At 44.1% G+C, this 14,164-nt stretch overlaps 1 protein-coding gene across 1 annotated transcript; it reads right to left on the reverse strand.

The window, feature by feature from the left end:
* Positions 1 to 1,400: 1,400 nt before the first annotated feature.
* LOC147194935 (serine/threonine-protein kinase OSR1-like) lies at positions 1,401 to 10,644 on the reverse strand. The gene is made up of 17 exons (XM_086129524.1): positions 10,455 to 10,644; positions 9,728 to 9,840; positions 8,400 to 8,508; positions 7,980 to 8,121; positions 7,642 to 7,697; positions 7,120 to 7,229; positions 6,932 to 7,033; positions 6,502 to 6,635; positions 6,371 to 6,419; positions 6,216 to 6,281; positions 5,990 to 6,112; positions 5,019 to 5,054; positions 4,706 to 4,855; positions 4,518 to 4,623; positions 4,381 to 4,449; positions 4,175 to 4,239; positions 1,401 to 3,861 (listed from the first exon to the last, which is right to left on the reverse strand). The coding sequence occupies exons 1-17, from the start codon at positions 10,522 to 10,524 to the stop codon at positions 3,787 to 3,789; spliced, it is 1,575 nt and encodes a 524-aa protein (XP_085985650.1). The 5' UTR covers positions 10,525 to 10,644; the 3' UTR covers positions 1,401 to 3,786.
* Between the last annotated feature and the right edge of the window lie 3,520 nt (positions 10,645 to 14,164).

Raw genomic sequence — 14,164 nt, forward strand, 5'->3', positions numbered from 1 at the left:
CAGACTGAGCACCTCTTTCTTTTTGTGTGCCCTTTGGCATAAGATGGTCACCTGTGCTATTACTTTACAATTTGAAATGGAAGACGTAAACTATAAATAAATGTCGGCAACCGACCCAGTCCTTCTTATGTGTGGCAAGATATGCAAGCATACAGTATTACAGGTCGGCGTTGGAAGGGAACCGTTGGAAGATGTACTCCACGTGTGTGCACGTGTCACCTGAAACCAGCAATGTGTGTTGTCACCGATAATGGCGAATCAAAGTAATTCACTGGAACTGTGAACATTTTGCAGTGATACCAGAAGGGGTCCCGCTTGAATATCATCCTATGACATGCTCCAGATAGCTCAGTGTCGCTGCTTGACGACTGATCATTTCCACCGCAGCTGCTGTTCTACATCGACGAGTTGAAGATTGTGACGCGGTGACACTTCATATGCAGATTAGCCGGGTGTCATCAGCTGTTTTAATAGGATAGCTAATGGATGGTGACCGTTACATATGTCGACCAACCGTGGCGTTGCTCGTGGCAAATTTGACCTTTTGAAAGAGGAGCAGTGCAAGCGAACCTCAACGAGGCTATAATTGATGAACGTGTCAGAATCTAAAGTGCTTCTGCAATCGGGATAGGCTGGACTTTGTATGCATGGTGGCCTGTCAATTTGAATGACACACATTTTGCTACGTCCGTCCATTCTCTGAACCACCACAAAACTTACTAAAATAGATCCAAATGTCTGATGGGACATGTCAATTTTAAAATAAAATTGAACTTTAATTGTAAGCAATTCATTTAGAAATATATACTGTATATATATATATAGGCGGCCCGGTAGTCCAGTGGTTAGCACGTCGGCTTCACAGTGCAGTGGTACCGGGTTCAATTCCAGCTCCGGCCTCCCTGTGTGGAGTTTGCATGTTCTCCCCGGGCCTGCGTGGGTTTTCTCCGGGTGCTCCGGTTTCCTCCCACATTCCGAAAACATGCATGGCAGGCTGATTGGACGCTCTAAATTGTCCCTAGGTGTGAGTGTGGGCGTGAATGGTTGTTCGTCTCTGTGTGCCCTGCGATTGGCTGGCAACTGATTCAGGGTGTCCCCCGCCTACTGCCCGAAGACGGCTGGGATAGGCTCCAGCACCCCCCGCGACCCTAGTGAGGATCAAGCGGTTCTGAAAATGGATGGATATATATATATATTTAGATGCCCTGGTATCTGTGACAAAGAGTATTGTATGCCTTATTTGATCATAGAAACAGTCAATTTCAGTCACTTCATCAGTCTGGCTCAACTTTTTTTTTAATTGTACTTGGCCACAGCCTGGTCACGATTTCTGCACACTAGTTTGACTCGTAAAATGTAAATATCTTTTCGTTTTGAAAATACAACAGCATGAGAGGAACTTTTTTTTTTCCTACTCCACTGTGGCTTTATTCATCAATCAAAAATCATTCCGCTTGTGGTGACATATTACATCAATGGATACAATTTGTCTTGAAATAACAAATGTTCCAGTTCAAATAGGCATTTGACAAAAGTATACATGTGTACAACCCAATAAGCATATTTTTAAAAATGCAACGCAAGTTTGCCATCATTTGATTCAAATAATACTCATGATTTTACTGTGATGAGGAAAGGTCATGCTTTCCTTTTTGGTAAAAAAGAAATATATATATATATATGTAATAAATCAGGGCATTTAGATGGTAAAACCAGAAAAAACACACACGCACCAGCTCAAACACACACGCGCACAATTGTATCCTGTGTCATGTGACAACTTCTCAAACGCCATTGGGCTTGCACAAGTTTACGTGAAAGGAAACGTCCACGTATGAGAACAGGTACAATTGGCATGTTAACACATCAATAAGGTGCCAATTAAACTAAGTTGTGCATGATTAATGACGCAAATGACAAAGGCAAATGGCAGAAAACAAAACAAAAAACAACAAAAAAAAAACCCAACCAATTCCTTTTGGCTCAAGATGAGTCATCAGATTTACCACTTGGTTTCCAAAATCAATATTTACAAGTGTCTTTATATGGCATGTACACATTGAACAGTGAAATGCATCAACATCACAGATGGGAGTAGTGATGGGGCGGGGGGGGGAGGGGGGGGGGGGGTAAACGCAGGTGACGGTGCTTGGAGTTGCAACATACGTCCATGTAAATCATTCTTTCCACACCGTTTACTCCGGTACCTGAACAAGCAGCTTCAAGGCAGCCCTTATATGTGGTGCTAAGAAAGCAGACAAAAATGTTTTTTTATATGGCCAAACACACACAACTATCGTTTTTTTTCGGGCAAGGGTCACCCCACCTGAAGTTATTTGTGGTCGGCGTTGTAAATACATTTCAAAGTAATTCTGTCTTGGAATTTTATAGTTTGCAGGGCTATCAACATTGAAAACACTTTCAATGAGTGTTCCGCAGTCATGCTAGCATAGATGTTAGCATGCTAACAGGTTTAAAAGAAGAAAAAAAAAGGTTGGGGGGTGGGTGGGTCATTCATGGTCAAAACCTTTTCTCCTCAAAAATAAAACATTAAGATGTTGGCGCTGAATTTGGGTGAAAGCTAAATTGATACAATGATTCTGGAAAGCCGTGTATTGGATGAATTCATAGTTGACGGTGGCTAGCCACTGACCATTTGGGCCAAGTAATTAGCATGGCTGCGTACCATCACTGTTGGGTGCGATTTGGGTGCCCCTTTCTGGTGGTGAAACATTTTCACTTTCTGATGACACACAACTGAAAACCCGGCTACTTTTGCAAGCCAAACTAGATGCATTAAGGATTTCCCAAAAAGCTATTCGACCCACCGAAGTGGAACCCTCAACAACATAACCACTTGAACGCTGACAATCGTGAACAAAAATAAAGCAAGCGTGACCCGTGTAGGCGTGTCAAGAATTCACATTGCGAGAATGCTTGGTGGAAATCAGTCGCTACCTTGCCGCTTGACACGTGAACGATTGAGGTACAGCGAGACAATCAACTCAGCCAAAGAGAAGTGCTTGTAGCCAAGAGCGTCACCGCCGCTGAAAACAAATATTGCATAGGATAAGAATATCAGACCAGTCTACTTTTTTTTTTAAATACTTGAGGAAAACTGCTCTAACTGAAATTATGACCCAAAGCAGCTAAAAGGGATGATTTAAGCACATTTGAAGGAGTTTATTGGTGCAGTCAGAGCCTGATTGCTGTCTTTGGTTGTGTTTTAAACTGTAAGGGGGACAAGTTTTGCTCCAGAAAGATTTTCGTGGAGATCTTAGAAATGCACACAACTATTCAGCCAATAATCGGTATTAAGTTTATCAATTGGACAAGGGATATGTAGAGTTAACAATTAACTAAGGCTTAATTTCACTGGTCCAATTCAGTGTAGCATCAGGTGAGATTTCACTTTTGTGGCACAGTTTGAAACAAAAAAAAAAAAAAAAAAGAGGAAGGCATCATTTCCAGTCGTGACATTTGGTTTGGGTTGTGCTTAAGAATGAAGAGGGCGGGGCTCGGGGGCAAGATTGGTAAATAATTGATTGCGATGTCCTCTCCCGTGAATAAGCGCACTGTAAACGTTTCAAGTGTGTTCCTGTGATGTACTTGAACCTCCTCGCCACGTGGTCCTCGTGCATCCTGCCGTAGTGTCACACTTTTAGCCAGCTTCATGTCTCGCCATCCTCCTCTCTTTGGCAGCAGTGGCGTCATTGAAATTTACGAGCATGCAGCAGCAGCAGCGTGTTGCCCGTCGTTGCGGTCTTTTGCTGCACGCCCTTTGACTTAGCTGATGCTGAGCTGCGCAAAGCCGACGAGTTTGATGTCATCGGGAATTTCCGACTCCTCCACACCAGATGCCTGGGGGGACAAAAGAACCGACGTATGGTTCCCAAAGGTGCCTTGTGAGAAACTGGAATGTTCATGCTAACTTCAATTCTGTTCCATATTAATTTTATGTATTTAAAAAAAGATTTCAATTGTATTTTGGAATAAAATGGTCAAAAGTTTCAGAACAAGAGAGACTTGATAGACTTTAAAAAATATATATTAAAAAACAATTGGTACAACCCCCCCCACAAGAAAATAAACAGTTGACCACTCTCCGTTAGTTGAGAAATGAAATATCCCATGGCCACGTTGTGGGAAAAATTGATTAGAAGAATGTACTTACCAGCTTAAAGGTGACATTTTTGTGATTCTGGGGATCATCCACAATCTTTTGCAGATTAGCAGCAACTGGAATGAAGTTGAAAAAGTAAATCAGAAGTTTTGTTTCAATGATATTTCAAGACGGTGCCTTAGTTGGCAGCCGTCTGCAAGAGCGCTGCTTTTTTTTTTTTTTTTGTCTTTTTGTCGAGTTTGGGTGTGGGTACTTACCAATGACTAAATCCCTGCCGTCAACCAGTCCGGCGGAAACCAACTCCTGAGATACTCCATCGGCAGAGTCTGAGGATGTAGAGAAGCATTGGCACAAGGCAAACATTGCACACAAGGTTAGCTGAGCTTCATCATACCTCTCCCGGACATGAACTCAAATCTGATGTCATTGAGTTCCTTTTTTGGATTCCTCAGCCTCAGGACGAGACTGATGGGAACGCTGGCGTCGGACACAACGGGATCCTGAAACAGAGGCCCGTGCGAATTGAGGCTTTGCGCCGCCGCCTTCAACTGCTCAATGTGTTATTTTCCGCAGTGCGATTACTTGAGCGGAGGGTTCGTGCGAGGGGCTCCCTGTTGGAGCGACAACGTGCGGTGGAATTTCTTCGCCACTTTGTCCCACGGGCGTAACGTTGGCATTGACTGCGGTGGGCGGCTTCAGGTGCGCACCGGCGCCCTCCGCTGGCGGGAAAATCTATGAGGTACGACACACAATTTAGTCCGAGTGGCACGGCGCGACAAGAGCGGCGTACTAAAAAGGGGGAGACAAACAAGTGAGACGTTCATGCAGATCACTTCATCAAGATGTGGCGAGAAAATCAACATCTGCCGGTCATGCCCGCCATCAACAGACTCACCTCCAAAGTCTGAGACCCGTCCCTCACTCTGGGCGACTGCAGAATGGACATGACAGATTGTCAAGATTAAAAACATGCAATTCTCTTCGACACCCAAATCTTTATACACCTAAATCTTTATATACAGAATTTCAAGGATCCCACACTCCAAAAACAAGACTTGGTGACATCACAGTGGAGAAGACGGGAGAGTATCATCCCACAGCAGGACATGACGTTTGACTGACATTGGAAGACGGGGGACCGGCGTGGCTTCAGTTCATTAAACCTTACGTGTGCTTTCGTTTGAAACGTCTTCAGGAAGAAGACGAGTTCGTGTTCATTCACAATTCGCTCGTCATGATTTTCCAGATTGTTCTCAAATCACTTCAGCACTCGTATGTTGCCGAAAGAAAGATCCTGACCCACCTTCTGAACCGAACCCGTTTCATTGTGGATTTCCCCTTTGAGATGAATCAGCTCATTATAGAGGGGCTCCGACATACAAATTCAATAAACAAACACAAAAACACAGAGAACCCCCCCTCCCCCCGGTCACTCAAGTCTTCCCCAACTAGCGGTGCATCGTATTTGTCCACTCAATTTCAACTGCATGCATGAGTAAAAACAAGGATTTGTAAACACGGCTCAGGCATGCACATGCTACAACATCCTCACTAAAGAAAGCATTTGAGCTCATTACTTTTATGTATGCGGTTGCAAGAAAAAGGATGTGAACCTCTTTTGTGCGAGGTATGGCTCACATCAGACAGTGCATCTTGAGAAGAGCAAACTCCAAACTGGTGTGTTTTTAATCGGGCAGGACCGTTTTACCCGACCTTCAATCTCATCTGACTGATGGCGCTCCAAGTTGCAGCCAATGACAATGAACTAATCGTATCCGCGGCGGAACACCTTAAATAATGGCGTGCGGCCGCCTACTGGTCACATCATTACGACCGCCGCTTATTCGAAGATAGCCGACATCTCACCCGCAGAGCTGCCACCGCAGCTTTGCCTTCCTCGCTCTCTTCGTCCAGTTCATCGTCACTCCATTCCCAACCGCCGTCCTCCGTCTTGTGTAGACGCCCGCTGGATCCCGGAACACGCCTCACCTTTTCAAGATCGGTTAAAAAAATAATAATTTAAAAACGCCCTGGTTAATAATTGTCAGTGCCCTGCAACACGTAAGATGTCATTCAGCGAAGCATGGCAAACCTTTTTGGAGCGATCCGTTATTGATGGACCTTTATGAAGCAGCTTCTCCTGCAGGTAGTCGTTATTCTATAAAGACACGCAACACATATTACACATTCATAAAAATACACTGCGGTGTGTAAAAATAGAGTGGCTTTTGTCAGAGAGAAGCTTGCCTTTGCTTTTGTGAAGAATTTGTGCTTGAGCAACTCAGCTGCAGTGGGCCTAAAGAGGACCAAATAATAAGAAACGGGAAGGGAAATTACTGTCAGGGCAGCGGCCAACGCAAAAAGATTCCCGGCCAGACCTTTTCTCGGGATCCTTCTGTAAACACAAGGTGATCATCTTTCGAAAGGATTTGCCATATTTCTTCACCATCTCTTTGTCTGTGATACCGGTTTCCAGACAGGGGGGGTCGTTCTGTAGAGTCAGCATCAGCACCTACACGCACACACGCGCGCAACTATCAGATGGTGCGTCCAAACTGAGCGGACTCCGTGGATGCAAATTAGCAATGAGCATCGTATGGTCAATGTCACACATGGCACAAGGGATGGGCGCCACTTGGTATCAGGTCCCGCTTCCGGGCCGATACACTTAAGAGAGGGTGGTCGAAATTGTTGGAAGAAATCAGGGGCTGACCGGCCTCCCGGAATAACACAAACGTTCAACCATAAAAGTTTCACTGCAGTCAAATGAGAAAACTCAAACACGCAGCAAAACAAATCCAAAGTTACCTTCATTGGTGGATATTTGTGATATGGTGCAGCTCCCGTAGCCAGCTCGATGGCAGTGATCCCAAAACTCCAGATGTCAGCCTTAAAGTCATAGCCGCGGACCTGGACGAAGAAGCACAGTAAGCACAACGGAACAACCAGAACACCCCCACCCCCACCCCGCAAAATCCATGAAAGAAGAATCCCACCTGCTCCATGACCTCAGGGGCCATCCAGCAAGGCGTCCCCACAAACGTTTTTCGAACTTTGTTCCTGGTCATATCCCCGCCTGCGGCTAGAAAGGCACTCACACCAAAATCTGAGGGCCACAAATATGCAAGGTTGAAAAGGACGAAAAGTGGGGAAAAAAAAGATACACGTTCAAACTTTGCCCAAGAAATTGTTTGATTCAACGTGTAAATTTGTTTCACGAGATCAATTTCTACACAATACCACCGTGGCTACGTATACATGCAGTCCAAAAATAAGTCTCTGCCTTTAAGGGGCGTGGCCTGACGGGGTGACGATGAAACTACATCGACAACTGCAGCTCTACCTTGCCACATCTGAGGGCGCAGCAGATTTAAATGACGTGGCGGAACTTTCCACAAGGGGATAAAAACAACAATTGCACGATATTACAGTGACGCGGTAGATGAGCCGCAATACAGTTCAGAAAGATTGTGCACAAAATCATGACTACCTGACAAGGAGAAATAGGAGAACCGTACCAGCAATTTGAACTGAGCCATCGTCCCCAAGAAGGATATTTCCAGCCTTGAGATCACTGTGAGTGAAATGAAGAGACAGAATCAAACTAGTTTGCTCAATGATGAAGGGATCCAAAAATGAGCAATGTATCATAACGGTCACCCTGAAAACATTTAATTTCTGAAGGCAGAGCAGCCGTGTGAATCAAGCCTTCTCAATTATGCATCCTTCATTATATGAATGATTTAAGAACCGAGGTCGAGTTGAACCTCCACGGTCACATATACGGAAAAGGCTGCCTGTCTGGGTGAACGGCACGTGGTCGATGGAACGTGATCACACCAGGAGGACTTCTCACCGATGAATTTGCCCGTTTTTGTGAAGATATTCCAGGCCCTCCAATACTTCCTTTAAGATGGTGGCAATGCAGGCCTCGTCTAACACTCCGGACTTGTGCTCCCCACGTGAGATGATGTGTTTGATGATGTCCAAGACTGAGCCTGGGGGACAGGGGACAGAGAGAGAGAGGGGGTGGGGGAATGGTGGTTGTCCCCCCAAAAAGCGAACAGCAAACACGAAAAAAAAAAAAGGGGATTTAACACATGATGACATTTTCATGCCCCTTCCTTATTCACTTGAATATTCAGCTCAGCTAATATCGTGTTTGTGCCTCTCTGCCGAGAACTACCTCTTTAGCGAAAGAGCAAACACCCGTGATTAAAAGGTTGTGCTCAGGGTGTGGGGTTTGAATTTGAATTGCAGATTGCGGTGTACTCACCACCGCTGAGAAGCTTCATGACCAGCCAAAGTTCGTCCTTCACCACAAAGGAGGTGTAGTACGACACAATGTTGGGATGGTGGCACTGGCTCATTGCTTGGATCTCCTTCTGCCAAGTTACAAAAACGACAACGCTGTTCTACATCGTCCTCAACGGAACGGTCGTGTACATTTTCAATCCGGCGATGAGAAGTCATGAAGAAAAAGTACTTCATGGATTGTATTTGAGTTTTTTTTTTTTTTTTTTACAGTACTTTTGAATTCACTGAGTATTCATTTCTCAAACACTTTTACTTTGGTTACATTTTAACACCAGCATTTGTACTTTTTAATTGATGCGTTTTCAAAAAGGGTCGTTGATTTAGTTTTTAATGCATGACAACAATTAAAATAGTAGATTAGACCTGGAGGAAAATGTTCATGTTATTTCCTGTGCGCTGCATCTCATCTTGTGATTGGCTCCAAGCTGAAGAGGGAATTGGGGATCAACTTCCAAATTGTCATGTGAAATCCTATTTTTGTTCCTCTGTTGACCACAACTTGTACAACAATAATTCAACCAACTATTATCCCAGACTTCTGATTTCCAAACTAGGAAGGCGACAACACGCCCCTTCCGAGGTGAGCGGCTATGGCGGCACGAAGCTAGGAAGGTCAAAGTCTTCAACACATTTTGTGGACGACAAGTCTAGTGCTAGTGCCAATGGCATGGGTAACTTACACATCTGTGAAGGCAGCATTCATGCCGAAAGGTCTATACAGGTTTTGGAGAAACATATCCAAACATCTTTTTCATGTACAGATACACCCCTACTTATTTCTGCACGTTACAACAGCGTAGCTTGGTAGTAAAAGAGCACGAGTACTGGAATGGGCTGCCTGCAGTCCAGAACTGTCTCGCACTGAAAACATGTGCCACATTATGAAGTGTAAAATATGGCAACGGAGACGCTGGACTGTTGAACAGCTCAAGCTGCACATCAAGCAAGAATAGGAAAGAGTTCCACCCGCTAAGCTTCAACAATTGACATCTGTATTTTTATCTGCTAGTCAAAAGAAGACTTGACTATAGTAAGAACTCCGTGTTGTGACAAATGAATGCCCTAAAATCACGAAATGCTGTGTAAGAAATGACTAAAGTAGTTGTTCTGAGAAACATGACCAATTGAAGTAGCCTTTAAGATATTGTTTTTAATCATACCCACGGTTTTACATGCTCTTGGTGTGCCGGGTGAGGTCGGGCCCAAAGTATTTCACACCACACTTCTCACCAAACAGAATACATTATAAACACTGCAAATATCTCACACTCGACGACACTTTCTTACCAGGAGCTCATCCATGCTAGTCTGACATTTTTCAAGGTTGATGCGTTTAATGGCCACCTTTTCCTTTCTGGGTTTGCAGGTGGCGGCCTGGACCACTGCAGTTGCTCCACTGCCTGAGGAGAACATTAAAATGTTTCAAGCAAACCTCTCCATGAAAGGACAGGTTTCATACAGTCAGTAATCAGATCATATTATACTAATGCAAGAGTTGGATCGGAAAACATGCGCTTGCAAAGATGACATCAATCCGTTAGAGTAGACAATGTTGGGAAGGTATTACGGGACGTTTTGACTCGTTTGAATTTGGGTGACGTACGGCCGCACTGCAACAACCTTGGATTTTGAATTCGATTCTAATATGGTCGTGAAATTACAGCTGCATTTCAGTTTAATGGCACGGCAAAAGTTGGAGGAAGAAGTGTAGTGTCTGCTACAGAGCACCACCCACCCACTCCTCTCGCATCTGACGAGACCACATACTGAGGGCGACGTGAACAAGCCTTTTAGCTTTACGGCCAATTTCTGGAAGCTGTCTTTAACCATCCGATCAAACTACTTGTGGTCAGTTCGCAAATAGACTGGGCGTTTTATAACCTCAACCCAATGTGACAACGTGTCCTAACTGGCCTTGTGTTACACCCAACACTACTTGGCTAGTCGCAGTTAGCATCGCGTTGATTAAACAGTGAAGGCTAGCTGGCAAACATTAGCAAGCTAGGGTACTAACCGATCACCTCGTTGAGAACGTAGTCATCCTTGTCGATTGACCACGATTGTGTGGACTGGTCGTCTGCCATCGTGTCGTTGTAAGGACGGGCGAGTCGTACGTCCGACTTGTTTCAAATGCGTTTGCTGAAATGATCGCTTTGAGGCTACTCCATTTGGCACAAATGGTACCGACTACAGCTCTTGGGCGACAAATGCGGTCGCTGCTGTCAACACAACTTTACGTGCGACTGACGCATCGTATGACGTCACATCAATACGAAGGAATAGATATGCCGCCATCTTGAGTGTACAGAGGTAGGACGCTGGTACCACGTGACTGAGTACCAGTCCGTGTTAATTACAGTACTGTACACGTACTGTGACACTACATTGGGGGTACTTCGAACCACTTGCCACACGTTTGTTAATTCTTCTTGTTGTCAACACTGACGCAACTTTTTGTATTTTACCCAATAACATTTTAACTTTGTTATTATTTTTAATCAAGATCGTGGTTAAAACAATGTATTTGTTCAATGGGTCTAAGTGATCGGCATAACCAGGCGAAGTCCACACACCAGTCTCATCGTCACAACACTTTCACCACTAGAGAGAAGCAGTGAGCTACATAGGCCAAGCATTCATCTATTTGTGTGCAAGAAACTACATTTTATGGCTAAATTTAGGGATTTTTTTCCCGAGTCTGTCTCGGTTCATTAGTGATACATACCGAATATATTAAATGACTGCTTGAGTGAATATGCTGAGGTAATATCAAAGATCAAAATCATCCATCCGGTCATTTTCTTTTCCATATCGACCAATAATAATAATAATAATAATAGATTTTATTTATAAGCGCCTTTCAAGACACCCAAGGACACTTTACAATAACAAAAAACACAAAACAACACGGGTTGAGCAGCGGCAGCCAAAACGCGCCAGCGTTCACTCAACCCGAAAGTCAGAAAGAAACAAGGGAGGGAGAGGGGGAGAAAAAAAACCCCATGCTCGAACTACCCTCATTTGAGGATAATTTGAGTGAGGCAAAAAACTCCTGCACAAGCATATGACAGTTACAACGGGTCACAAGTAATAACATTATTGTACTGTTAAAGATACCTGGCAAAAATATCGAGATGACATTTTGCCCATATCACACAATCACGCCTTTCAAGCTCATATGGAAACAGTTTCGAAATATTAACTTCTTGAATGCACAATTGTTGGAACATCTAACATGATGGTTGTACAACTGTGTCAGAGTACCTAATGAATTGTTCAATGTATGTTTCACCTTTTCATAGAAGATACAGTCGATTGTGGTCGAAATCACAACGGCTGAAACCCCTATGGGATAACCATTTACACTTACATTCACACCTACTGACAAATTAAGAGTGGTGGTCTCAAACTCAAATTATGTGATGGCCGCTGGGTGTGTCTGGGACGGATCAGCTTTTCCACAAAAAGACTACAGACTCTTGTTATAAGGTGATCAGAACACAACGTGTAGAATTGTCGGCCATATGGTCTGGGGTGGTGGGCCGTAATTACATTAAACTTTGATGTCAAGTAGGGGGCCGTAAAATATCATCCAACATTATCTTGCAAATGGCCCGCGGGACGTGAGTTTGAGACCCCTGATTTTGAGACTTGCAATGAAACATGTTTTGGAATTTAGCAGGAGGCCTGGAGAAACCCCACCTAGGCCCAGAAATAACACGCAAAGTCAACACAAGGTCAGACACAAGATTTGAAACACAGATCTCAGAACTACGAGGCAGATGTGCTGCCATATCGAAACAAAGTGATTTTAACATGCATGCATTTTTACTATTGCATTTAATGTTTAAACATACGGTCGTAACGTTAGGGTTCATTGTGTGTGAGGTATTAGTTCTGTCATCATGCAGCATGGTTGTCAGAGCTGCTGGGTAAATGGATATTTCAACACCCACACTTTTCCCGGTGAAAGGGTTCAGCACCCTCACTTCACCTGCTATCAATGTCACCCTGACTGCCCCCAGGTACAACCCCATCACATAATTCACACATTCACAGCTTGCTTCATGTCTGCCCTGTGGAGTAATATAATGCCCTTTATTTTATTCTCACAAATTACATTACCCTTTCCTTGAACCGTCATTTGATAGATGGAGAAATTTAGGGGCAAACACAGCCAAACTATGGATGGTCTCTGGTATGTGAGGAAGCAGCAGGGCTTGTTCCTGCTTGCTAATTACACACTGAGAACAAGAAATGGCAAAGTTATTTTGTTTCTCCTCTTCCTCTCAGCATATAACCTTTCAATTTGTCCTTTCTGAAGAATATATTTTTTCACTGTCAATAAAACCTGTCACCAAGTTTGATGGCCACGGCCTGTCCAGTGTCCCTTGAATTTTGTAGATTTTGCAAACGGTCAACCACAGACTGGAGGCTCTCTCCTGATGGTGCATTAAAGTCCACTCATCCTGATGCTGACAATGCAAAGGGTAAGCCTGGCCTGAAAGGGAAGTGCTGAAAGCTACAAGAGACTCCATGTGATTGCAGCACTATTTCTCTACCAAGGCAAAGCTTCACATGAAAAAGAAAGCAAAGCCTTCATCCGGGCTGGTTAATGAAGAATTTTTCAGCAATTGACCTTTTAGGCCCACAGGCGTGTTGACTTCTGCATGTTTTCACAAGTATAGTATAGACAAGTTGTGCACGGCACAAGTTTCAAACCTTTTTTTTCCCTGGTCGACCATATGCAGTGAGCAAAATGTACCTCTTAAGACGCATGAAATAATGTTTATCAGATTGCAACGGAAAGGAAGGGCTTGCCCAATGAATTTTGTGCATCAGAACACAAGCTTATTGTCCCTTTGTTTGGATGCCCATTGTCTTTGTAACTTTTTTTAAACATGTCGCTGACATTTCATGTCATATAATCCAGTAAAAAATATAAATCCATTCTCAGCCGGCGTGAAGCCCCCCCCCCCCCCCCCCCCACCTCCTTTTAACTTTCTTGAAACGCAACTTAATATACTAGCGTGAAGGTGCACACCGCACAGGTAATTTTACCGACAGTGACGTCACAGATACCACTTGCATAGCAGGTTCGTCAAGACGGTGGCCGACTGGCTGCAAAGCCGAGTTCTGATTACGTAGCCACACACGGGAGGAGGGGGGCATTTGACACCCACCTGTGTCACTTACTGCCTTCGAGTGTGCCGTCCACGTCCTGGAGCCTACGACGCTCCCAGCACACGCAAACGTCAGTTTTTTTTCCAACATCACACATGGACTGAAGACCCACTTGAAATTAAAATTGAGGAAGGAACAGCGAAGAACATGGACACAAATGGAATCGAATCAAAATACGGTAGGCCAGTTTTTACATGATTATTTTTTTGGCCCATATGTTGCTGAACAATACGAATTATGTCAAATGCAAATTCCCTTCCCACCCGAATGCACGCTCGCTGTGTCATCCTTCCATTTTTCCTTCTGAATGCGTTCGGAACGTCTGTTGGAGTTTCTTGATACAGTATTTGGTCGTCCTGCTTTGTGTGCAAAGGGCGTGCCCCCTTCACCTTCACCTTCGCTGTAGTTTCACCTTTTACGGACAGCTAGCGCGTGTTGCAAAATCGCAGTTAAACATTTGTTGGTACAAGAGCTGTTACTGGAATTTGTGAAAGAAGCTTCACATGTTCCGCGTTTGACTTTAAACGTTGAATGTAATCT

The sequence above is a fragment of the Hippocampus guttulatus genome, chromosome 14, assembly GCF_054856545.1.
Source record: "Hippocampus guttulatus isolate MCC_2025c chromosome 14, RoL_Hgut_1.0, whole genome shotgun sequence".
Lineage (NCBI taxonomy): Eukaryota > Metazoa > Chordata > Actinopteri > Syngnathiformes > Syngnathidae > Hippocampus > Hippocampus guttulatus.